This window comes from Coffea eugenioides, chromosome 2 (assembly GCF_003713205.1).
Source record: "Coffea eugenioides isolate CCC68of chromosome 2, Ceug_1.0, whole genome shotgun sequence".
NCBI lineage: Eukaryota > Viridiplantae > Streptophyta > Magnoliopsida > Gentianales > Rubiaceae > Coffea > Coffea eugenioides.
Genome location: NC_040036.1, coordinates 22770054 through 22794236, shown reverse-complemented (window position 1 = coordinate 22794236; position 24183 = coordinate 22770054). Strand labels below are relative to the sequence as shown.

The 24183-nt window shown below is 43.5% G+C and overlaps 3 protein-coding genes across 6 annotated transcripts; all 3 read right to left on the bottom strand.

The window, feature by feature from the left end:
• Window positions 1–1894: 1894 nt before the first annotated feature.
• On the bottom strand, window positions 1895–3630 carry LOC113762333 (7-deoxyloganetin glucosyltransferase-like). Its single transcript, XM_027305729.1, has 2 exons — window positions 3079–3630; window positions 1895–2980 (listed from the first exon to the last, which is right to left on the bottom strand). The coding sequence occupies exons 1-2, from the start codon at window positions 3593–3595 to the stop codon at window positions 2034–2036; spliced, it is 1464 nt and encodes a 487-aa protein (XP_027161530.1). The 5' UTR covers window positions 3596–3630; the 3' UTR covers window positions 1895–2033.
• An 11648-nt stretch (window positions 3631–15278) lies between these two features.
• LOC113759265 lies at window positions 15279–17396 on the bottom strand. The gene has a single exon (XM_027301831.1). The coding sequence runs from the start codon at window positions 17394–17396 to the stop codon at window positions 15279–15281; it is 2118 nt and encodes a 705-aa protein (XP_027157632.1).
• A 1959-nt stretch (window positions 17397–19355) lies between these two features.
• LOC113763605 (NADH:quinone reductase-like) lies at window positions 19356–23709 on the bottom strand. 4 transcript variants are annotated; one of them, XR_003467373.1, is made up of 7 exons: window positions 23063–23709; window positions 22077–22289; window positions 21884–21979; window positions 21056–21201; window positions 20144–20363; window positions 19867–19943; window positions 19706–19796 (listed from the first exon to the last, which is right to left on the bottom strand). XR_003467373.1 is itself a non-coding variant. In XM_027307462.1 (6 exons), the coding sequence occupies exons 1-6, from the start codon at window positions 23195–23197 to the stop codon at window positions 19599–19601; spliced, it is 1002 nt and encodes a 333-aa protein (XP_027163263.1). In that variant the 5' UTR covers window positions 23198–23704; the 3' UTR covers window positions 19356–19598. The 4 variants fall into 4 exon arrangements, 3 of the variants coding, with proteins under 3 accessions (XP_027163263.1, XP_027163262.1, XP_027163264.1); XM_027307462.1 differs by lacking the exon at window positions 19867–19943 and having other exon boundaries at window positions 19356–19796; window positions 21884–21971; window positions 22075–22289; window positions 23063–23704; XM_027307461.1 differs by lacking the exon at window positions 19867–19943 and having other exon boundaries at window positions 19356–19796; window positions 23063–23700.
• Window positions 23710–24183: the final 474 nt, after the last annotated feature.

Below are 24183 nucleotides of genomic sequence, written 5' to 3'. Positions count from 1 at the left end.
AGTAGTAGTAGTCTAGTATTTGATAATGGATGTTGCGCCCGGGGGATTAGGGTTGTCTTAAAGTGAACTTCACATAAGTCACATCATTCCACTTAATTACTAACACATGTTAGCCCCAAATTTCCGCCCTGCCCTGCTACAGAATCAGAAATTTGAACTTTTTTTAAATACATGCATTAGTGGCTGTTTCGTCCTTTTTTTTTCAAAAAAAAAAAAAAGGGTGTTTGTTTGGATTGCATTTTTTGAATTTTTTTTTGTAAAAATATTACTGTAGCGATTTGATATGTGTGAGATAAAAAGGTGATTAAAAAAAATATGTTCACGGAAAATGTAGTAATTGTTTTTTTGAAAAATTACTTTCCAAACAAAACCAGCCAGAGGAGAAACAAGTTTTACTTTGAATTATCGACCGTTCAGCTATAAACCAAGTTGGGAAAAGCATTTTCAAAATCTCAACGAAAATTTACTTAATCGGAGACTACAAGGAGTTTTTGTAATCAAGCGCTTTTAGCTATCATAATTAGATATTCTAGAGTCTCGTCTCTTGTTAGTGCGCTGCTGCTAAAACCGTTCAAAATGGCAATCCGTTTAAAAGGTTTCGTTTCTTTTAAAGTTCCAAAAATATGTCATTCAACAGCTATGGTGACTTCCAGTGTACGTGCAAGTTTTTCGATTCCATGCAAATTTTCCATGCATTTACGTACGTGTGGTAGGAAAGTTTGACCCCGGCCCCAAAAACAAAAAAAAAAATCTGGACCAAAGGGCATTTTGTTTCAGTTTTACGTGCAGAATTTACGGTAAGACCTGAGTGCTTCAACATATATGCCCAAATCTCAACCGGGTGATGTAGTAATAACTAGTCGTCTTTTTCTTGATGGTACTATATATCCAAGAATTCCTCTCAAAACGAGGCAAAAAAAGAAAGGTTTTTTTGGGCAAGTAATAGCATGTAATGGACCACGAATTAATGCAAGCGAAAAATATGAAAGCGAACGCTTGCACAATGACAAAGATGAACACATGTTAAATCTAAACAAAATCCAATTTAATACATAGAAAAGATAAATAAATTTTAGGTTTAATAAAACTCCTCCCCCCTCCCCTCTTCTTTTTCCCGCGGAAAGCCGGGGTGATAACACTTTTCCCCCCTTAATGAAAATAATAGGCACTTTATCCACTGGAAAATAGAATATTTTGTTCGGTATTTGTGACAATTATTTTATTTGAAAAATGTACTGCTTAAATATGTTGACATTTCTATCCTTGTGCTGTTGACAAATAACATACTCTTATGCTATTAATAAAATAGCAACAATTTATAAAGCATATTTATTGAGTAATAGAACCCATATTTAGCATTAGAGGTTTTCTTCATGAACAACACACACATGCATGTAGGGATGTTCAAAATTGAAAATTAAATTAAGAAAAAAAAAAAAAGGTTAGCCAATCCAATCTAGGTCCGATATCGGATCCCGCTCAACTAGAAATCAATAAAACTAATTCATATCCAAACCCTAGAGTTTGATAAAACAGCATGGGAATAAACATTCAAATTCGATTGTCAATTTCTCGATTAAGCGTTACCCCTAAATTTTGACTTTGTTTGATAAGCTCGATGCTAAAGGTTATTCATGACTACGTGTTTAATGTTGGTTTTAAACTTAAATTTTAGTGCATAATCACTTCAAAGAAAAAAAAAACATAACGTGCACTAATTCCAAAGGTAGTTCGACCCTGTCCATTGGTATGCACATCGAAGGTAGTGTATTAGCACATCGGAGTAGACTTCCTCACTTCCGTCTGTGTCAAACCCCACCCGCACCAACCCCTCACCCAACAAAACCGAAAAAAGAGAGAGGGAGAGAAAAAATTGGAGTTGTAGGCAAAAAGAACACATCAATCATTGTCCAAAAAGATTTCTTTAGCAATCATAGTTTCCTCCCAAAAAAAAAAAAAAATCCTCTTTTTTCAGACAATAAAATCATCGAATCAAATGCAAAGGATTTCCACCTCATCCGGGGATTTGTTAATTATTGAGACAATTTAATCTTAGGGAGAAGCAAATCGTTGATGAGTTGGTCCAAATTCTGGAAACACGGTCCATCTGGTCCTGCTGCTGCTTCGGCTTTGCTCTTCCACTCCAAAGCCTTGTTCCTCATCTTTTCCCCTTTCTCACCATCCATCAGCTCTCTCACCAGCAACTCTACTTCGTCCCTCTTCACATCATTGTCGATCTCCATCCCCATTTCCCACTCGACACAGCTGTACCTGCAGTTGGTCTGCTGCTCCGCGAAAAAAGGCCAGCAGATCACCGGCACACCTCCACATACACTCTCCAAAGTCGAGTTCCATCCGCTGTGCGTCAAGAACCCTCCAATTGCAGGGTGTTTCAGAACTTCTTCTTGGGGGCACCAGCTTGCTAGCTTGCCTCTTTCTTTAGTTTCCGTCACGAATTCAGGTGGCAGCATGGCCGTGTCACGGGCGACTATATCAGGCCTTATGATCCACAGGAATGATTTCTTGCTGTTTGCAAGTCCCCAGGCGAACTCTGTAAGCTGGTGAGCCGTCATGACTGTGATGCTGCCAAAGTTCACATACACCACCGAGTTTGGCTCTTTGTCGTCCAGCCATTCGATGCAAACTGGGTCTTCTTTCCAGAGATTTGAACCGATTGATTTGAGTCCTTCGTCTTGAATTTGATTAAGCATTAGTTGTAATGGGCCGATGCTAAAGACGCGAGGATACATGGCGGAAAGAGCGTCGAAGGCATCGTGCTCCAACTCATAAAAGGAGTTCAAAACAACAGCCGTGCCTTTGGGAATATTGTTAACTTCGTGAACGACGAAGTTGAACATAATATCATCTGCTGCCGTTGTTCTTATGAAACTTGGAAGATCCCTCAGTCGTATGTCGTTCCTCATTCCAGGAATCCAATCAAGTTTGGTTTCCAAATAACCATTCGTCAGATAGCTCATATCTGTTGATCCAAATTACGGACAAATTGATGAGTAATTAATTAAAAAAGTAATCTTGTGCATACTTAGTTATCAAAGTGTCATCAGATCACAAACGTACCTTTGAGAGGCGTATATCCCCGTTCAACCAGGTGGGAATACTGCGTGTACCCCAAAAGGCCGCAAGCACTAGGGGTCCAGAAAAGCGCTTCAGGAAGGCCAAATTGGCGGGCAGCTTCAACGGTGAAGCTCATGCAACCATCAGAGACTATGCAAGTCACCGGAGGGACGTCCGGGGCGGCGTTGTTAAGCCTGGAAAGGAGGCTGGAAAAGGGAGCTAAACATGTCTTGGATGTGGAATCACAGAGAGAGGGTATGTCTTGGGTGGAGTCGGCATCAGTAGGCGGCAGGCCATCAGGGATGGCCTCGAACCTGAAATCCGGCAGGCCATCCAGGGAGTTGGGGCCTCTTGATTTCAACAGGCGGTTGTGGTTGTATTCTGTGTTGACAAAGGTTATGTGGAAGCCTTTGTGGTGGAGGAGCTTAGCTAGTTTGAGCATTGGGTTGATATGACCCTGTGCTGGATATGGTACGCATACAGCATGAGGCTTGAGATCATTTGCTGCAACTGCACCCATCCTTCTCAATTACTAGCAGCACTAATAAATTTTCAAAGAATGCGGGCCTTGGGAATGCAGGCTATGATGACCTCCTTTTATAACGAAATTTCCATGGACTCTGCAAGTTGGTGCTCTCTCTTTTAAAAAAAAAAAATTTTTTTTTTCTCTAATCCTCTTGATCACAATAATATCTACTGGAACTCTAATTAATGCGAAACACATTATTATAATTGACTGTGATAGTATTTTATTCATTTGCTGTTTTATTTGACCTGAAAAAGGAGAGGGGGCAAAAATGGTGTTCGATCATCGATGGGGGTTAAATGTTAGGGGTTAAAAGAGTAGACAAAAGTTTTTGGTATTCCCAAACATTTTGGAACCAAAGACGTCGATGGCCGATGCATTTTTTGTCATCACAAGTAACCAGGCCACCTGCATTTGACTGAGCAACCGTGTTACGGCACCTGAACACCACCATATGGGTATGGGTATGGCATCTCCATCCATCTTTTCAGGGATAAAAAATGGGCTATTCTGATTACAGAAATAAACAGCAATACAGCCACAGCCTTATTATTATATATCATTGACATTTAGAACGTGTTAGACGCAGAGTCAATAATACCACAAATCAAGTCCATCTTGTTTTCCTTGATCTCTGGCCACTAACTAGATCATTAATTAATGTTAAGCCTCACAGCTATCATTGCTAGCTAATCTTCAAGTCATACAAAGACACATCACTGGGTACTGTACAATGCCCATTATTGAGGAAATTCCATTTCCCATTTACGCTATTGAGTTACCTGCTCCTCCTGCCGACCTTCCCACTTGGGCTATCAAACAACAAACAACGAACAAAACCCAAACGAAAGCTCAATGACAGCTAATCTCTTTCCTCTTTTGGTCTTGCCGACAAAGACAGTTTTTTAAACAAATCAAACAAGCAATGAAAATGAAGAAGTTGAAGGAAGCTGTCAAGTTTGTTTTGGATTTTGGATTTGAAAAAATAAATTATGGGGCACCTGATAATCAAGAAATAACTACCAATTATGTATACAGGAAAAGATTAAGGTACCATTTTGAATTCAGAAATGAAGAATTTCCCCATCCCCGCCTGGCCCAAAAAAAAAAAAAAAACTGAATTTGGAAATGAAGAAGTATGAATATCACTACAGATGCATTTTAACGAAGAGCTTCTCTGTCTTTCTTTCTTGAACAGTGGAAGGTCTTTCCAGCTTATGTAGCATTTCATCCTGTTATCGGCTTTGTCCTCCAGGAATCAAAGTGGAACTGTTTTTTTTTTTTTTTGAAGAGGTGACAAAAGAGCAACTAACTAATTCAGAGCTATTCTGATTTCCCTTCAGATTTTCATTCAAGATTGGGGGAGCGAACGTGTAGCCTGTTAGCTGTTTCTGGCTTTCTGTTCTCCCGATCTTTTATTGTCGTCTAGAAGTTGGACAAATTTCAGAAAGCTTGCTTTATTAGGCTCATGGTCTCGTGGGATTGGATCAAGGGCTTCTACAATCTATCAAATCTCAATTGTACAGTGCAATCTAAACAATAACACAATAGATACACACACTAATATAATCAATTTCATCCATCCTATTTCGAATTGAACTCATTCCCGCAATTAACTGCGCTGTACAATTAAACACGTGGTTGTCTGTGCCCCTTTCCCACGGCCACGGGATCCATTTATAGTTTTATGCCGGGGTGCTGCAACCTATGCTGTGATTCAGAATATTCCCTCGCTTTTTGACTTGCCACACACTGACGCTATGTGGAATAATAGGACGTGCAAATCGGAGAAATCAAACAGGTAAAAGCCCAAAAACCTTTTCTTTTGGCCGTGCGTGGTGTATTACGTTTTCATATCCAGAAAGAGAGTCACTTTTACATGGTAACTTTGCAGACAAAAATAAAAAGATATCAGATTCAAAAAATAATGATTAGGCTAGAGAACGGTACGGATGGTTATATGGTGGAGACGGTGTGGATGCCTCCAGGAAGAGTAAAGCAATGGTTTGGAAGGATGTGGTGTGCCATGAGCCACCGCAGTAGCACTAATGGGGACGGCCAGCATGTGTTGTTTGGTTGCAGCCCATCGGTGTCGGTTTCCTACCGGTTTGACAGTGAGTGAAGTGCTATCCATGGGACCCGTGAATACTTAGTGATCGGTCGAGGCGGCAGCGGGTAATGAAAATAATTCTATATCACCGGGGACTGTTTTGCAAACTTAGAGTACAAATATCTTGAATAAAATAAGATGAATTGAAATGGTATTTTGTAAAGGCATGAGTATCTTGAATATATTTTTTCAATTGCCTGGAAGGGACAAAAGAAACATCCTGTTGTTTTTTCAATAATTTTTTTTATTTTTACTGTACCTCTCAGTAGAATTCAAATCCAGATCAAATTATAACCATCTATTAGAGACATAACACTGAACCAATCTTGTAAGATTTCCAAGAAATTTTTAGATTGCTTTGGGAAGAATTCTCTTTTAAATGTCCTCAGTATTGGCTATTTTAGACTAAGGTAAATTATATAAGTACAAACTACAACACACTTCCATATAATTAGTTATTTCATTTTTAAGATTCACGTTTTATGTCATCCATAATTATGTGAATACTATTTTGTACGATAGGCATTCAAAAATTATACATACAAATGAGATGCATTGACACCTATGATATATGTTATTAATGTTACATTCGTTGACCGATTTTAAACTTTTTGGGACTTGATTAAAGCAACATATTGCATCACTAAGTTCCTCAAAAAAGGTTCCCATTTATGAGGTTAACGGTACAACTTGGCAATTTTCCCATTTTTTTAATCAATAAGGTCATTTTTATGCAATGGTGTAACTGCATCGAGCAGATAGTCTTAACAATGTTTTAAAGCATTACTAATATCTTGTGCATTTTGCTCTCTGCCAAATTACCCAAAAAATTTTTTTTGCCTTTTTTCTACTTAGCAAGCGATCATTCATCTACTTTCCATTCAGTTTCTTTACCATTTAATTTTACTAGATTCACAGATTTTCTTACTTTTATTATACTTGTATAATATATTTTCCATGAGCCAAATCCATTTAATTACATGACGTTCAAGATCTGTTCACATATTATATGAACATTATTCGACCTTGATTGAATATTAAATGACCTAAAAATGTTGCTTGAATTCGTTTCAATAATTTGTATATATGTTTGACTTCAAATTTGATGTCAATTTGTTAAATTAAATGAATCGAATTCAAGTTTCAGCTCTAACTCCAATTTCAATTTGAAAACTATTTAATTATGCATTTTAAAAATCATTCATGATTTAGAATAAATTTAATTATGCTTTTTTTTAACAAATTAATTAATAATCATTTCATGTATAATTACTTTTTCTTACGAAACAAGGCATATATATCCTATATTTAAAAATATACTCATATTGCTATTCATTTATTCTTTGTCATTATATATGTGCTCACGAACTATTCGAATAGTTTGTGAATAGGATCGTGCTCGTCTCGACTATTAAATGAACCTAACATCGTGTTCAAGTTTGATTTATTTATTATACAATCAATCTTTTTTTTCACTCAAATGAACCGAACTCGAACATGTTCGTGACACCTTAACTTGTACTATGGACGAAACTTACAGATGAATGGATGATTTGGATGGTACGCGAGATGGAGTCTAAGTAAAATGTTCCAACTTCGAAACCTGCCACTTACACTAAAAAATTTGACAATACTTAACTCTTCTTTGCTTCCATCCTATAACTTTTAATCACATCCTTCTTACGGGCCATAAATCCCACTTGAGTTAATCATTTATACTCTGCCAATTTCGATAATTATCGATTTTGATTGTATAACAACTAATTTGTTCTACTTGAGTTTTACTTATTGTTTCATCTAACTCTCTTCCAACTAATTTCATTTATAATTTGTCTCTTCTAATAACCTCTCTCACACCTAATGCATTTGAGTTATTCTTTTTATCCTTGCCTTCTAATTTTATTTATCCTTTTTCAATACACTTGCACTATCGTACATAGTAATTGGCGTGTACATTTATTAATTCACTTTTTGTATTGGTTAACTTATTAATTTTGTTACATAGTAATACATCACTAACGCACGAATGCACTATGCTACCTTTCCTTTTATTTCTACTCAAAATGAATACCGATGTCAATATAATCACACACATCATAAATTTAATTACCATTCCAGAGAATACATTTCATCTATTGTATGAATTGTAGTATTTAGCTGATATGATTGCATCACACTATTTTTGTATACATAACTTTTTAAAGACTACTATGGTACATAATACTTCAAATGCAATTATTTCTTCATACAACTATGAATACTTTAACAAAAGATTATTATACAATTATTTACATCTTGGATCAATTCATAATTAATCATTAAGCAAAAAAAAGATTGCACTAGCTTAGATTGGAAACTTTTTCATGGTATTTTATTATAGATTTAGATTTATTAGCTAGAAAAAATATGTTGAAAAATTCATTTAGAGTTTATTAAATTTTCAAGTAATGGAATTAGCATAATTTAATACTGGTTTTGGCCCATTTCTTTTTCACTTTTTGTTAATTAAAAAGAAAAAAAATAGAAAACAAGATAAACAAAAATATTGAATTACATATAAAATTAACTCGTAAAAAAAAGTACTAATTCGACATTTAGTTACAATAGAAACTAGAGACAATAGTGGCAGTTCTACAGTTTCATTGACGAAAAATTAACAAAAAGAAATAAGAAGGAAAAAGAATTAACAAATAATTTGGAAACTCATTGTAAATATATGTATACCAAATAAGAGAATTTCGTTAAAATATTTAAGAGTTAAATTGTCTTTTTAAATCCCAAGGGAGGTATATGTAATTGTTTAATTTTTAAGGGAGAGGGAGTTCGGTGAAATTGTTAAAAATCTAGGGGGATGTTTCTGAAATTACCCGTTTTACTTGCCAGCCCTTTTTAGGGGCCACTTGCAATTTAGTGTTCAGTTGGTCTCCGTTCTTAAATTAATCATCTTTCCACATTTAAAATGATGGACGTCCAACTGGAACATGACAGATTTTTTGCCATCTGGTTTGACGTGGAGGTCGAACTGGAACATGTGCCGCCTTCAATGCAACAACACCGGCTCAGCAATTCTCCTTTCGGTTTCCATGCAGCGTTGATTTCCGTGGCTGGACAGGTGCTAATCGATGCTTCATCTGGCCAGCTTTTCTCTTGGTGGAGACTTACTGGTGAAGAGGTGATTTTTGGCGGGTAATCAGTCCAACCGAAATCAGCTCTCTTGTTAATGTGGTGAGGTGAATTCTTATGTCCGAAGTGAACCTACTTGGCTGAAGTGAGTGGCGGGGCTTCTCCCCTTGGATCACTCCGACGATCAAGTTAGTATGAGAACGAGAAATATAGTAGAATATAGGCAAAATGAACAGTGTGCTTACTTGTTGGGAGTGTGTGTGGGGTATTTATAGTAGAGTAGAGGACAGGACGGAAGGCTCATGCCAGTGGGACCCACTCTCTGGCATTACGGCTTTGTCCCCTGTCAGGAGGCCTGACCCTGACACTGTAGCCTTCTGAGTATGATGACGGAGAGTATTGTGCAGGCGCCATTAAGTTCCTCCAGTGCTTTTCAGATAAAGCACTGGTCCCGGGTGATGTCAGATGCCTTGACATCATCAGCGTGCAGCTGAGGTGGAGGTGCCGAGGTCACCTACACGGTAGACTAGGGATCTGGCCGAGCTCAGGGGTTATGCTCAAGACACGGATGAGCCCCGATGAGGGACGAGGCGGGTTCACCTCGGACATGCTGGGTGGCCGATGTGAGCATCCTCAATAAGCCCCCCAAGCCTCTGGAGCTCCGGGCCAAGGAGGTACCGAGGCTTCCTTGTGCCGAAGTCGTAAAGAGTCGGGGTCCCGAAACTGCTCCGGAAGATGCGGGGACGTGACACGTGGGCGAGTCATTTGACAGGACGTGGTCACTGGTAACCGTCGCGTCGTGAAGTAGTGGGACGTTTCGTGCAGAGGGTGTCAGTCGAAAGGACGGGGCATTAATGAGGAGAGAGGGAGGCATGGCGTTTTGAATTCGAACGCGGTCGTCTTTTCGCATTCTTGCCGCCTCTTCGGATTCCCCCCCAAACCCTTATAAATAGAGGGTCTTTTTCACCGTATGGCCCATCACTTTCTTTCTTTGCCTGCGATTTGCAAACCTTACGAGTGTTGCCGAGATCAATCCCGTCAGCCGAGATCCCAGCCGACGTCATCACCGCGTCCGATTCCATAGTCAATAGTAAGTATATTTCTTTTCATCTCGTCTTTCACACATGGCCAAAACAGCTAAAACCCATAAAGAACCGTGCAACCGAGCTACCAGACCGAGGTGAGGCCGGATCCTGAAGAGGTGACGACGTCCAGCTCTGAGGGGTCGACGCCGAGTTCTGAGGAAGGATCAACCAAGGTGAGAGCCGACGAGATGGGCTCGGAGTTGGAGTCATCCGAGATGAGCGAGGGTGGCTCCGAGATGGTCTATAACGAGGAGCTCGGCGTTGAAGTACCACGCGACGAGGGCGTGGAGGAGCCAGTAGCTCCAATGGATGCAGCCAACATCAACTTCGGCAAGATGCCGAAGTTCAGAAGTCGAATAGGACGAGACAGGGCCGAAAAGGTGTTAAGTAAGTACCATTTTCGGCCGCATTATGCGATTAGACCGCCCGGGCCGGATGACTCAGCTGAGAAGCCTCCCATGGGTAAGAGGCCGGGCTGAGGATGCCGACGTCGAGATTCTTAAGAGACGTACTTCGTCACTTCGGCGTGAGGATTACTCAGCTCACCCCGAACGCTGTCCGCATCCTCGTAGGCTTCGAGATGCTGTGCCGTCATCAGGAGGTGACTCCTTTTGTGGACCTCTTCCGCCGATGCTACACCCTCAAGGCGCACGGGACGGACAAAGGATGGTTTTATATCTATAATCGGAACAATGTCATCCCGAAGTTCGTGATTGGTGCTCCCTCCTCGATAAAGAATTGGAAGCGCGACTTCTTCTTTGTGTCCGGAGTGGATTTCCCTAGGGATTTTTTGTGGAGGCCAATTAAGGCAAAAGCCGACCCCTCCGCAGGGGATGTCGAGGAGGAGGCTTTCCAGAAGTTGATGGGGTTAGGATTTCGGATATTCAGTCAGGACTACCCCGAAGCCGTGCTTGTTGACGGGGGAATTAGCCGAGCTTTACTCAGTCCTGACAAGACTCCCTTCATATCCACTAAACTTAAGATACCTCGTAATTTTCTTTCATAGCTTTGCTTTCACTTCGGCTAAGGCATATGATAATATTTGTTTCTTGTGCAGTGACTAAACTGTCTGACATCGTAGTCTCGGGCTCGTCTGAAGTGGCCAAGAGGCCGAAGAGGAAGAGTTCTGACGAGACATCGGCACCTCCGAAGAAGAAGAAGTCTCAAGGACAGGCTGCCATGACTTCGGCGGCTAAAAGCACTTCCACCTCGGGAGGCCAAAACAGCTCGGCCGCCGCGGCTACTGGGTCAACCTCGTCTGTGCCAGAGGGAATGCCCCTTGGAGTCGTCACGGCCCTCCCGCCTCCTCAGGGCCGAGACAAGCAGCTGAAGCCCCCGGTAAATACAGTCTCGGGGACCTCGCTATGGCATCGTTTCCATAGCCCACCAGTGTTTCCCGGGAAGGAGAAGACGCACTCCGGCGAGCATTGGTGTCCGAACTGGAAAGTTTCGGTCAACGACAGGTGTGGCCATTCTCGGGTTGCGCAAGAGCTAGTAATGCACTCCACCTTGCCAAGGGATTTGGAGTTCATGAAGAAACTGACCCCGGCCGAGATGGTTCAAAGTCTCATGGTGACCACGGCTTCCAACTCAGCCTTTGTGGCCGAGATGACACACCGGTACTGTGCTCTGGTAGAGGAGCAGGACACCGGCAAGCTGCAGACTCAGATCTCCGAGTTGGAGAAAAAACTGGCGGTGTCCGAATCCGAGAAATCGGAGCTTCAGAGGCGACTTCAGGAAGCCGAAGTTAAGGGTGAAGAGGCCGAGGCCACCATGAATAGTCTCAGATCAGCCCTCGAGGAAGAGCAGAAGAGGGGGGACGAAGTGAAGAAGTCCCATGAACAAGCTCTCGAGGGTGCTGGAGCCTCGTCCGTGAATGCTTTTCGGAAGTCTGAGGCCTTCACTAGGGACCTCGGCCAACTGCTCACACCGAGCTTTATGTTCGGCTTTACTTCAGCTGTGGACGAGGTCGCAGCTCACCTCTCCTCCGAAGCCTTGGAGTCAATTAGGAACAATGCCAATTACAATGAGGACTCCAAGGAGTTATGCGATCGGATGGCCGAAGGCATCCAGGCAGGAAGGAACTTGGCCGAAGTCCAGGACGAGTTCAACAAGTGGTTGTACGAACTCGACGAAGTGTTCGAGGAGGGCGAGGAGGAGGACACTGAGGGAGACCTCGGCGCAAAGGTGGGCGAAGTGCATGGAGGAGATGAACTTCACCCCGGTGGGGAAGAGACCAGCGAGAAGGCTGCCAGGAGAGAGCCGAGACGGATGAGAGAGCCGAGACAGGGGTCTAGGCTCAGATATTTTAAGTAGGATTCCGAGGTGGGAGATGCTTAGTAGCACTCCTGATCTCGATCTTGTATTCTCTTCTGTATTGTCCTTTCATTGAATGAAACATCTATTTTTTTCATCTCAGCACTTTAATTTCTTATTTTGACTTCGTCCCTTGCTTGTCCCCCTTATTTTTTAATAGCGTAATATCGATGTTGAAAAATAACATAACATCCGAAGTCATAACTTGATTAAGAATCAAGCATAATACAATTTGAGCTTCTCGGCGTGCCAAGACCTCGGCACTAATGAGCCATCTCGGTAACTCAGTTTACAATATCCCTTAAGGTCAGATTCCACAACTCGGTAAGGCCCTTCCCATTTCGGGCATAATTTTCCTTGCGGTTTAGCTCGGCTGATTGAGTTTTTTCTGAGAACCAAGTCTACAGGCTGGAATCTACGGTGTCTGACGCGGGAATTGTAGTAGTGTGCCAGTGTGCTCTTGTAGGAAGCTATCCGGATTGAGGCGAGGTCCCTTCGTTCATCGACGAGGTTGAGATCCAGCTGCCTCTCTTCGTTGTTCACCTCGGCGGCATAGGCTGCCAGCCGAGGGTTGGGGGTAAGGATCTCGGCCGGGATGACAGCCTCGGCGCCGTAGGTCAAGGAGAAGGGGGTCTCTTGTGTCGCTGATCTCGGCGTGGTTCGATGCGACCACAGGACACTGGGGAGTTCCTCCACCCAAGATGACCCAACTCGGTGGAGTCGGGTCTTGAGACCATGCAAGAGAGTTCGGTTGAAGTTTTCTGCTTGACCATTGGCCTGGGAGTGGTCTACCGAAGTGAAATGTTGTTTGATGCCAAGGTTTGTGCACCAAGCTTTAAAGGGGTTTTCGGCAAATTGCCTTCCATTATCCGAAATGATGACCTAAGATATGCCGAAGCGGCAAACGATACATTTCCAAAAGAATTTTTGAATGGCCAGCCCGGTGATGGTCCTCAGAGGTTGGGCCTCAACCCACTTGGTGAAATAATCCACAGCGGTTTCCAGGAAGGTATAACCTCCGACGGCTCTGGGGAAAGGAACTATGATGTCTGTCCCCAATTGCTCGAACGGCCAGGGTGAAGTGATGGGAACCATGAAATTTGAGAGCTGGTGGTGCTCGGGTGCGTGGACTTGGCAGGAAGGGCAGCCGAGAACGAGATCCTGGGCGTCTTGGCGAACAGAGGGCCAGAAATATCCGAGAAACAAAGCCTTCTTGGCTAGCATCCTGTGGCCGACGTGAGCTCCACACAGGCCTTCGTGGATCTCGTGGAGAATGTGGCGTCCTGACTCGGGGGTGACACACCTCAGCCATGGGTCGAGGTAGGAGCGTTTGTACAGCTCTCCATCGCGGAGAGCGTACCAAGCCGCCTTGCGTTGTATTTTTCTCGACTCGGCTCGGTTTTCGGGGAGGGCTCCCTGACCCAAGAAGAGGATGAACGGGGTCATCCAGATATCTTCAGAGTGGACGGGGCAGGCCACCTCTTCCACGTATCCCGGTTCACTCAGGACTTCCACTAAAACTGTTTTGTTGAGGTCAGAGAATGAAGTGGAAGTTAGCCGGGATAAGGCGTCGGCTCGCTTATTCTGGGACAGGGGTATTCTTTGGATTTCGAAAGATTCGAAGTACGCGGTGAGTTGGCGAACTTTGGAAAGGTACCGTTGCATGGTCTCATCCTTGGCCTCGTATTCACCAAGAACTTGGTGTACAACGAGTTGGGAGTCACTGCGGACATGGATCTGTTGGGCGCCGAGTCTACGGGCTACCTGGAGTCAAGCGATCAGAGCCTCGTACTCGGCTTCATTATTGGTGGCTGGGAAGCCCAAGCGGAGGGCGTACGAGCACACTTCTCCCTGGGGGCCCTCCAGGAGCAATTCAGCTCCGCTGCCTTCTCCATTAGAGGATCCATCTACATACAATGTCCACAGGATTAGGTGGACACCTCGGCAAAGGCGGAGGTGGACTCTGGACCTTCTGTGAAGGTGAGTTCGGCCAGGAAGTCGGCTAAGGCTTGTGCTTTTATGGCGGTGCGGGGCTCATACGACAAGTCATACTCTCCCAATTCGACAGCCCACTTGGTGAGGCGACCAGAAGCTTCGGGTCGTACCAATATCTGCCGGATGGGCTGGCCGGTCCTGACGGAGATGGGATGAGCTAAGAAGTAGGGCTTCAACCGCCGAGCTGCGTGGACTAGTCTCAGCACAAGTTTTTCCACTTGAGTGTATCGGGTTTCCGGCCCGCGGAGAGCTCGGCTGACATAGTAGACCGGCACTTGGGTGCCCTCATCTCGGATGAGCACAGCACTGACAGCCTCATCGGCCGCGGAGAGGTAGAGGTACAGCCTCTCTTCTGGCCGAGGTGAGGCAAGAGTGGGTAGGTGGTGCAAGTACTGCTTTAACTGGTCGAAGGCAGACTGACACTCCTCAGTCCAGGCGAACTGATCAGTCTTTTTCAACACCTTAAAGAAGGGCAGAGCTTTCTGAGCGGACTGGGAGGTTCCGAGGTGGGAACATGTCCCGAATGGCCTTGACCTTGTCGGGGTTGGCCTCGATTCCCCAAGAATTTTCCCGAGATGACGCCGAATACGCAATTCTTGGGATTGAGGTTCATCCTTGAGTCGCGTAGGTTACCGAAGACCTCCCTTACATCCGACAGAAAGGCTGAGGTGGCGAGACTTTTGACGAGAATGTCGTCCACATAGGCCTCCACATTGCGGCCGATCTGATTTTTGAAGAGTCGGTTGATCAGCCTTTGGTAGGTCGCTCCGGCGTTCTTTAGGCCGAACGGCATGGTAGTATAACAATAAACACCCTGGTCGGTGTAGAACGTCGTCTTCTCTTGATTCTCTTCACTCATTCCTATTTGATAATACCCTTTGAAGGCATCTAGGAAGCAAAGGATCTCGTAACCCATCGCCGAGTCGACGAGGGTGTCTATCCTTGGGAGAGGGTAGCAGTCTTTGGGGCAGGCCTTGTTGAGATCGGTGAAATCCACACACATTCTCCATCCACCGGTGTCCTTTTTGACCATGACTGGATTGGACAATCAGGTGGGATATTGGACCTCATGGATCATCTTGGCCGGCAAGAGCTTGTCGACCTCATCCGATATGGCCTTGCTATGTTCGGGGTCGAAGTGCTTTCGTTTCTGCCGCACAGGTCTGGCCTGTGAGTTGACGTTGAGTTGGTGAATCATGAGCTCGGATGGCACTCCGACCACTTCATCTGCGGACCACGCGAAGACGTCTCGGTGGTCCTTGATCAGGGAGATCATTTCTTCTTTCAGGGGTGAGGGGAGTCCGGCCCCTACTTGGACTATTTGGTCAGGTTTCGTTTCATCCAAGACCACTTGTTCCACCTCATCCCCGGGCTCAAGCCTGTTGGGTTCTCCTGCCTTCTGAGGGTCGATGCAGTCTATGGAGAGGACCGCTGGCCTCTTTTCTTCTGACCTCGGCGAGGGTCGGGGTGTGACTGCTGCTTGAATGGTGGCGAGGTAGCATTCCCGGGCGGCGCCCACGTCGCTGCTTACCTCGGCCACCCCCGCAGGTGTCGGAAATTTAAAACTCAGGTGGTAGGTGGAGTATACGGCTCTCAAGGCGTTGAGCGTGGGCCGGCCTATCAGCATGTTGTAGGGAGAGTCTGCTTTGACCACCGCAAAACTGACAGGTACAGTTCGGCAGTAGGGATGGCGCCCGATAGTCACCATCAAGGTCAACATACCCTCCGGGTGGAGGACGTGTCCCCCGAAGCCGACGAGGGGAGTTCTGACCGGAGTGAGTTGCTCCCGGGTCAGCTTCAAACTCTCGAAAGTTCGGTAGTACAGGACGTCTACCGAGCTTCCGGGATCGACATAGACCTTCTTGACTATATAATTATTGGTAAGGACCTCAATCACAAGGGTCTCGTGATTGCTGGAGGCGGTGGGGACAAGGTCATGGGGACCATAGGTTATCACCTCGGATAGCCTAGAGCTCGGCTCGGCCACCTCCATACCGGCTTGGCGGTAGGTCCGCTTTCGAGAGTTCTGGCTGTCTCCTCCCGTTGGGCCACCTGAGATGGTGTTGATCACCCCGACAATATTTGGGCCGTAGCCTGGTGATCCGTCGCGTGGGGGCCTCTGATCCCTCTTTTGGTCCTCGGGACCTCGGCATTGAAGCTTAGTGTCCCGCCTGTCTTCTCGGCGAGGACCTCGGCTCTCCCGGTGGGAGGCACTTCGGTTGAAGCCCCCATCTTTGCGGACGAACTGCTTCAGGTATCCTTGTCGGATCAGGTTTTCAATTTCTCGCTTCAAGTCGTTGCAGTCTTCGGTCTCGTGCCCCACATCTCGGTGGTAGGCACAGTAGAGGTTGGAATTCCTCTTATCTCTTCTTCCGGGAATCTCAGGTGAATTTCGGCCGAGGTGGTTCTGCCTCATCACCGCCAAAACGTGAGACCGACTAGAATTAAGCGGGGTCAGCTCGGCGTCCGAGGTGGACGATCTGCCTTTCACGATCCGGTCGAAGACACTCCGGCGGTCTCGGAGTTGGTTTGAAGTGCCACTTGGGCCTGGTTCACCTCGGCCGGTGTCTTTCCTCCGCCGGGGATCTTGCCCCGTACGAGATGCTTGGGCTTCTCGCTTCATGCGATTTACATCCTCACTCCGGATTCCTTGGTCCACTCTTTCCCAGAGTTTCCGAAGTGTACGGGGGTACTCCCGATGGATTTCGGTGTTGAAGATCCCCGCCACTAACCCGTTGGTGAAGGCGGCGATAGTTACCTGCTCGTTCTGATCAGGTATTTGCACATTCTCCTCGTTGAACCTTTGAGCATACGAGCGAAGTGACTCGCCCTGACCCTGTTGCAAGTTTAAGAGGTAAGCTGAAGTCTTTGTGATTGGTCGAGACGACACAAAGCGGTGGATGAACCAGTCTATCAGCTCGTCCATGGAGGAAATGCTCCCCGGTTCCAAACTCCAGAACCACTTTCGGGCAGTCCCATGTAAGAAAATGGGAAAAACCCGACAAATCACAGCGTCAGGGAGGCAGTAGAGTCGGAAGGCGGAGATGAAGGCGCGGAGGTGATCCTCGGGGTCACCTCGGCCGTCATAGGTGTGCAAGTTTGGGAGCTTGAAATTCGGGGGCACCATCTCCCCATTGATGTCATCAGTAAAGGGCGGAGCCCTCATGTAGTCAGAAGATAGGCCCCCGGGGCGCCGAGGTGGGTTCTCGGCTCGTTTTCCTAGCAGTCCCCGAGAAAACGCTCGGGATATGGAGGCAATCTTGGAGGTTGCCTTGGATGAGGCGCGCCTGGAGGTACTCCGAGAAAGACGCCCCTCGTCAGAGTCCTCTCCTGAAGGTACTTCAGGGGACTTCGCCGATCTCCTTTTGGAAGATTCGGCTTTTCTTTCCCCTGCCTCTTGAGATACCTTCCTAGCTCCTCAAAGATGTTGGGGTTGTCCGTGACAAACTCGGTCATCTTGGCGATGGCGTCTTCGTTGTTGGGCTGGGTCCTTTGGGATCCTTATTCTTCAGATATGCGATCTTGCTGGGCTCCCGAGGTCTACCCAGCCCCGTTTGAGGGAACTCTTCCGCTTCTGGAGCGCGTGGATCTCATTTTTGTAATATTAGTCTCGTTTCCCACAGACGGCGCCAATTGAAGAGGTGATTTTTGACGGGTAATCAGTCCAACCGAAATCAGCTCTCTTGTTAATGTGGTGAGGTGAATTCTTGTGTCCGAAGTGAACCTACTTGGCTGAAGTGAGTGGCGGGGCTTCTCCCCTTGGATCACTCCGACGATCAAGTTAGTATGAGAACGAGAAATATAGTAGAATATAGGCAAAATGAACAGTGTGCTTACTTGTTGGGAGTGTGTGTGGGGTATTTATAGTAGAGTAGAGGACAGGACGGAAGGCTCATGCCAGTGGGACCCACTCTCTGGCATTACGGCTCTGTCCCCTGTCAGGAGGCCTGACCCTGACACTGTAGCCTTCTGAGTATGATGACGGAGAGTATTGTGCAGGCGCCATTAAGTTCCTCCAGTGCTTTTCAGATAAAGCACTGGTCCCGGGTGATGTCAGATGCCTTGACATCATCAGCGTGCAGCTGAGGTGGAGGTGCCGAGGTCACCTACACGGTAGACTAGGGATCTGGCCGAGTTCAGGGGTTATGCTCAAGACACGGATGAGCCCCGATGAGGAACGAGGCGAGTTCACCTCGGACATGCTGGGTGGCCGAGGTGAGCATCCTCAACTGGTGACATTGGGAGTTTTGCACTTTCTTTCCTGGCGTGCGAGTCTCAATTCAGAAATTTGTAGCAAGTATTGGAACTTACTATTTTCGCAGTCATTCCCTGGCAAATCTGTCTTGTTTATTGCATTTCATTCATTTCTGTACCGGGTTAGAAGAAGCTTGAACTTTGAATTGGTAAGGCATATATATCCAACCTCCATTTCTTTTAGACGCCTTTTTTGGTCATCTAAACTCTCACATTGTGGAACTACAAATCCAGGTTGTATAGGTATATGTGATTTTCAATATTGTAATGCTATAAGAATTTTTTTAAGTATTTGTATTTCATCCGGTCAACAAAGGAAGAGCGAAAATGTCTGTTGCATCATAAGACTTTTGCTTGTTTAAGAAAGGAAACAAGACTTTTGCCCTTGACTACAAGTCATTCATTGAACCGAGTCGAGGAGCTCGAGCGCCTGATAATCAAACTATACTCAAACATTTATCGAGTTAACTTAAACTTGCGCGATTAGTAGTTCACGTTTAAAAAACAGTTCGAGATCGACTCATTCAATTTGGTAAGTACTGGCTAAAATTGATGACAATGGTGACGATGATGTTAAAAGAAACATGGCGACGTTAACCACATTATTAAATCCCATTACTAGCTACTGACGGAATAGCTTCCATCACAGCACAAGGTTGACAGGAAAGACCGACGTACACGAGATTGGCAAATTTTCTCCTTCAAAATTTGATTGAATCTTATTTTGTCAATTGACTGTCATGCTGCTACCACCACATTTCTACCATATACTCTTGTAGAATGAGCATTGGAACAAATATTATTAAGTTGTAGAGTGCTTACTCGACCAGGATGGGCTTGTACTGAGATCAACTGCGTTGCACATCTGAAATCGTAAACCCTGAAGCACATGCTTACCAAGAAGGAGGTAAACACAAGATAAAATTATTTCTTGCCTACTAAAGAAGATGATACAATATTTTGTTCTTTCCTACAATACAGCACATAGTAACTTGACTGGTTAAACACACATAATTTCTCTTTCCTTCTCTCAGTGATTTATTTCTCCGGCATAAAACTTGCAATCTTGTATACTACTACAACCATTAACTAGTTGTATCGATTCAACTGATGCCTAAGCCTGCATGTCACAGGCAAATTGTTGATTGATCAGATGCTTAGCCCCTTCAACAATCCTCCTAATGACTTCCCCAGCTGGTAAGATATCTTTAATTAGGCCAATTCCCTCACCCGCATACATGGCCATGCTTTCAACATCACCACTTGTTGTCAGGTTTGGAACTGTGCCAGCGAATCGACGAATCTCTTTTTCCTGCACAACCACAAATTTAACTGTGTCAGGCAAATTTAATTTAGCCCAACCACAACCTCAAGCACTTTACCTAATGAAGCAATAATACACGTGCATAGTCAGCATCATTTGGTTGTCTGCTAAGACAAACCTACATCACTCAATTAACTGTTCACAGAACAAAAAAAAAAGAGTTATTGATACAAATAAGATAATTCGTTAGTTATATGACTGCATCTGTGACTGAATAAATGAGCTCCTCATTAAGATTATCTTCTAATTTCAATCACAGTTACAACACATTAGAGGAAAACTTCAAGGAGGAACATCCAAATGATTAAGAAAGGCAAGTAGTGAAAAGTATTTACCATTCCATGTATGGTGGAATGACCAATGGTAGGTTGATTAGTCTCATTCTCATCACTGGGAAGAGTTCTCCATTCCACTAAGAATGGAGTCCTCAGAACACGTTGAGGCGCTCCAGGCCACCTTGCACGGCCAAATATATCTGTGTACTCTGTTTCATCAAATTTGATCAACTTCTGCTTATATGCTGGGTGAGCATAGCTTTCATCCGTAGCAAGAAATCTAGGAAAAATGAGTTAGCCACCGTTCATTACACCAAGCATCGTTATGATGCACTATCAAAGATGGTCTAATGGAATTAGGAAAATGGCAATGCAAGACCAATCTTATCAAATATCAAAGAAATTGGACACATATTGGTGAATTACTTAGGCATAAATATGTTTGAACCATATATTTCTAGCTGGCTGACATATACTCTGGCGCATATCTTTACTTGTGTAGCATTTGGTTGGTACCCACTTGTGAAACATATTGATGTTAGATGCCACTAAATCCAGGTACAATCATGGTACAAAATAATTGACCAAATAGCTCCAATTCCACAACAGACATTTTAGTTTGATAACATAAAATGTATATATAACAGTACAGTTTACTTCTCGTTTTTTTTATTCCAAAACCTCTAACCAGAGAATATCAAGCTAATCGAGAGTTTGTAGGACACAAAATCCAAAAGTTGTTTAGAAAAAGTGGATAAGCATTGAATGGTAAGAACTTTGCCAATGATTAGAATGTTCATTGCAGAATGCAATGGTTTCTAGCGATTGCACCAAGAACAGAGATTATACAGTGGAAACTTTTATAAAAGCAGACTGAATCCCTGTTACTCCGTCCGAAGATTAACCAGATACTGTGCTTTCATCAAATAAAAGCGGGTATAAAGAAAACTAACAACCAAAGAAGTCACATACCTAGTGCCCATTGCAATCCCCCTAGCTCCAAGGGCCAGGGAAGCTACATAACCACGTTCATCCACTATTCCACCGGCAGCAATAATTGGTATATCACAACCCTGAACAAGCTCAACTACCCTTGGCAACAAAGAAATTAAGGCACCCTGCAAATTTTCCAATGCGGGTCAATTTCAGAACTCTGAGAGAATACGGAGAGAGAAACTGCTCATGGTCAGAGGATGTTTAACTAACAGATGCCTTAAGAACCATGGCATAAATAATTCACAGATGTGGAGCTAGGATTCAACTATACCTTGGAACTTCAATTTCAAAGTATAAATGAAGTGTCTCAAGAAATGCCCTCAAAAATTAAATTACAAGTTATACAAGTCAGTCACTTGCAATGTAAAGATGCTCTTAAAAAATGGAAGGTTTTGGAAGCCTGAAATGTTTAGGCAACTAGCAAACTGCAGAACACATAGTTTACAGATTCCCTATCAAATTTTAAATGTTGGTCTACAATTGTAGTACCCTGTACAAGAGTATAACCTTTTCCTATATCTAGGTACACCCATTACTTATACCCAAATGCAGATTCAGAGAAGGAACAAATTAAGTTATATCATTCTAGTCAAGTTAATTTCATTTCAAGGTTACAAAACCATTCATAACACAATCTTAACATAACAACGGTGTATAGTATAACAATATGTAAAAATTTATGGGCACTTGTATGCAATAGCAAAGCAATGTTTTGTGAAAATGAAGCAAATTCAATAAGATACCACTCCATTTTTACATTGAACTGAAGTAATATATATCTGATGAGTACACTAACAACTATACCTGTCCAATAACATGTCCACCAGCTTCCCGTCCTTGGACAATTATTGCATCCACACCCACATCAGCAGCTTTCTTTGCTTCTTCAAAGCTCCCCACCTTTATGATATTAGTGCAATCTCAACTGTTATTAAGGAATTGCAAGCACAAAAAAGGACATTTATCTCAAACAGCAAAATCAGCTCACAAGACTAACCTGTGGTACAACCTTGACCCCGACTTTGTGAGCCTCAAGCACTATATCACTTGTGCACTCACCCCAGGAAAGCTGCAAGACCGCTACCTTTTCATCCAGTATAGCCCTTATGTTTTCCTTGTGCGGAAAAGCCAGAACAACACCAACCCCAAAAGGTTTGTCAGTCAGGGTTCTGGTCTTCCTTATTAGCTCTTTTAGGTAATCCGGTGCCTCCTGTTATGCAAGCGCGTTTAGAAATATTACATATTACCCTACGAAAAATAAAAAGAAAAAAGAACATTTAACGGGAGTCTGCATGCACGTCTTCCTTACAGTTAGTGATAAGTTGGAGCATTCTCTTATCTGACTCCTTGAGACCCTCTCACAATCACCATATTATTCAATGAGTTGAATTAAGACTACGAAATCACATCATGGCATTTCAACAACTTAGTAGTAACTAATTCGACAAGGGTAAACGTGGATCATGAACATAAGCCTCAATGATTAGTACAATTACCAGTTTTTATTTTGTGCTAACATTCAATGTAGCACCAGTAACCCTTATTATCCTATCAGGATGAGAAAGCCATAACCTGAAGCCAATGCAAGTTTATTTTTGGAAAAAGGAACAAAATTGCAATTACTGGCATATTAGTTGTGAGCTCAACGGGGAGAAGACTAGCATCAAATTTGACTCTAGGAGACACTTTAAAGCTCAAAACCATAGACTAATACAAAACTAGTCACTAATGCAACTTTTTGGAGGTAAGGAAAGCAATGCAAATCACAGGAAAATCAAAAGCAAATAAAAGAAAAAGTAAACGAAAGTAGTCCTTTCCAGAGTTTGAAATAGTAACGTGCAATTGCTAAAGCTACCGGGTACCAAATGCTCAACGGTACACTGCAGAAATGTCAACATAAAATTTAAAGACATAAAAAACTGAACCAAGAAACTGATCATTCAAAAAAAAAAAAAAAAAAAAGGAAGAAGAAAAAGGGTTTACCCAATCAGGGGCTCTAAGGAGACCAAGTCCACCAGCGTTAGCAACAGCAGCTACAAGCTCTGGACCTGAAATATCTGGTCCCAATGGTGCCTGCACTATTCCATACTCAAATCCCAGAATCCCTCTCCAACCCATTTATTTGTCTTCCTTTTCTTTTCTTTTGATGCTCAAGTCAAGAAAAATTGCAACTTTTCTTATTGTTAACTCTAAGCAGAAAAACATTCGTCCATTGAATTTATAGTATGCTGCTTCAGTTAGTTTAGTTTAGTCGGGAGGGGGAAGAAACCGGGGCGGGAATAAAAAAAAAAATTAAAAGGGGAGTGTTTCCGAAGGTGCCAACGAAAGGCCATCATCTCCTGGTAGAAAATTCTCTCTCTCTGAAAAAAGTCAGTCTAAAATGGCTATTTCACCATCTGAGTTGGCATCGGACACAACAAAACAGCAAATAAAACGTAAGCCCCTGCGTATTTCAGCTTAATTGAGGATTGGGTTAGCGTTCCTAGTTCCCAGCTCCTCTGTCGTACAAAATTCGGCCTTGGCCTTGTGGATTTGGATTGAATTTTCCCGATAAATCGTGGAACAACAGGAAAAACCCATTGAGGAAACTCAACAAGAAAGGATTGAACTTTAAAGCATGGAAGAAAACATCAATTTGATATTTGCCACTTGAACTAGGCTACCGTTCCCTCGAAAAAGGGCAAAAAAAAAAAAAAAATTAGGCTACCGTTATTTAACAATTGCCACTCACAAAGGGGAAAAAATAGAAGGAACAAATTGTTACGCTAACTTAATTGAGGTTGCTCAATCAAAGTTGAAACTCGACCCCACGTTGATCAATTTGAATAGCTTGAGCTGCTTGCTAAAGCGAGCTCGAATTTAATATGTGAAGAGTTCATGAACTCATCAAGTCCAATAGAATTTCGCGCACACACTTTTTAAATTTTTTTTATTGATTTATATAAAATATCTATTGTATGCTTATTTAAATTTATATTTATATCTGTTAAACTTGATTAGACTAATTAAGCTCAAATTAAATTCGATTAGACTCGATGAGCACGAGATTGAACTCGAGTATTGCAAAACAAAATTGAATTCAAATTTAAACTCGAGTGTAAATT

Bases quoted from the DNA above. Each gene is read 5' to 3' on its own strand.
- LOC113759265 (XM_027301831.1), bottom strand. From the start codon at position 17,396: ATGAGGGCTCCGCCCTTTACTGATGACATCAATGGGGAGATGGTGCCC.
- LOC113763605 (XM_027307461.1), bottom strand. From the start codon at position 23,197: ATGGGTTGGAGAGGGATTCTGGGATTTGAGTATGGAATAGTGCAGGCA. The intron at 22,290-23,062 runs GTAAACCCTTTT...CTTGCATAACAG, and splicing joins TCCTTAGAGCCCCTGATTGG to GAGGCACCGGATTACCTAAA. The intron at 20,364-21,055 runs GTATGTGACTTC...CATTTTTCCTAG, and splicing joins GGGATTGCAATGGGCACTAG to ATTTCTTGCTACGGATGAAA.
- LOC113762333 (XM_027305729.1), bottom strand. From the start codon at position 3,595: ATGGGTGCAGTTGCAGCAAATGATCTCAAGCCTCATGCTGTATGCGTA. The intron at 2,981-3,078 runs GTACGTTTGTGA...TTGGATCAACAG, and splicing joins GGGATATACGCCTCTCAAAG to ATATGAGCTATCTGACGAAT.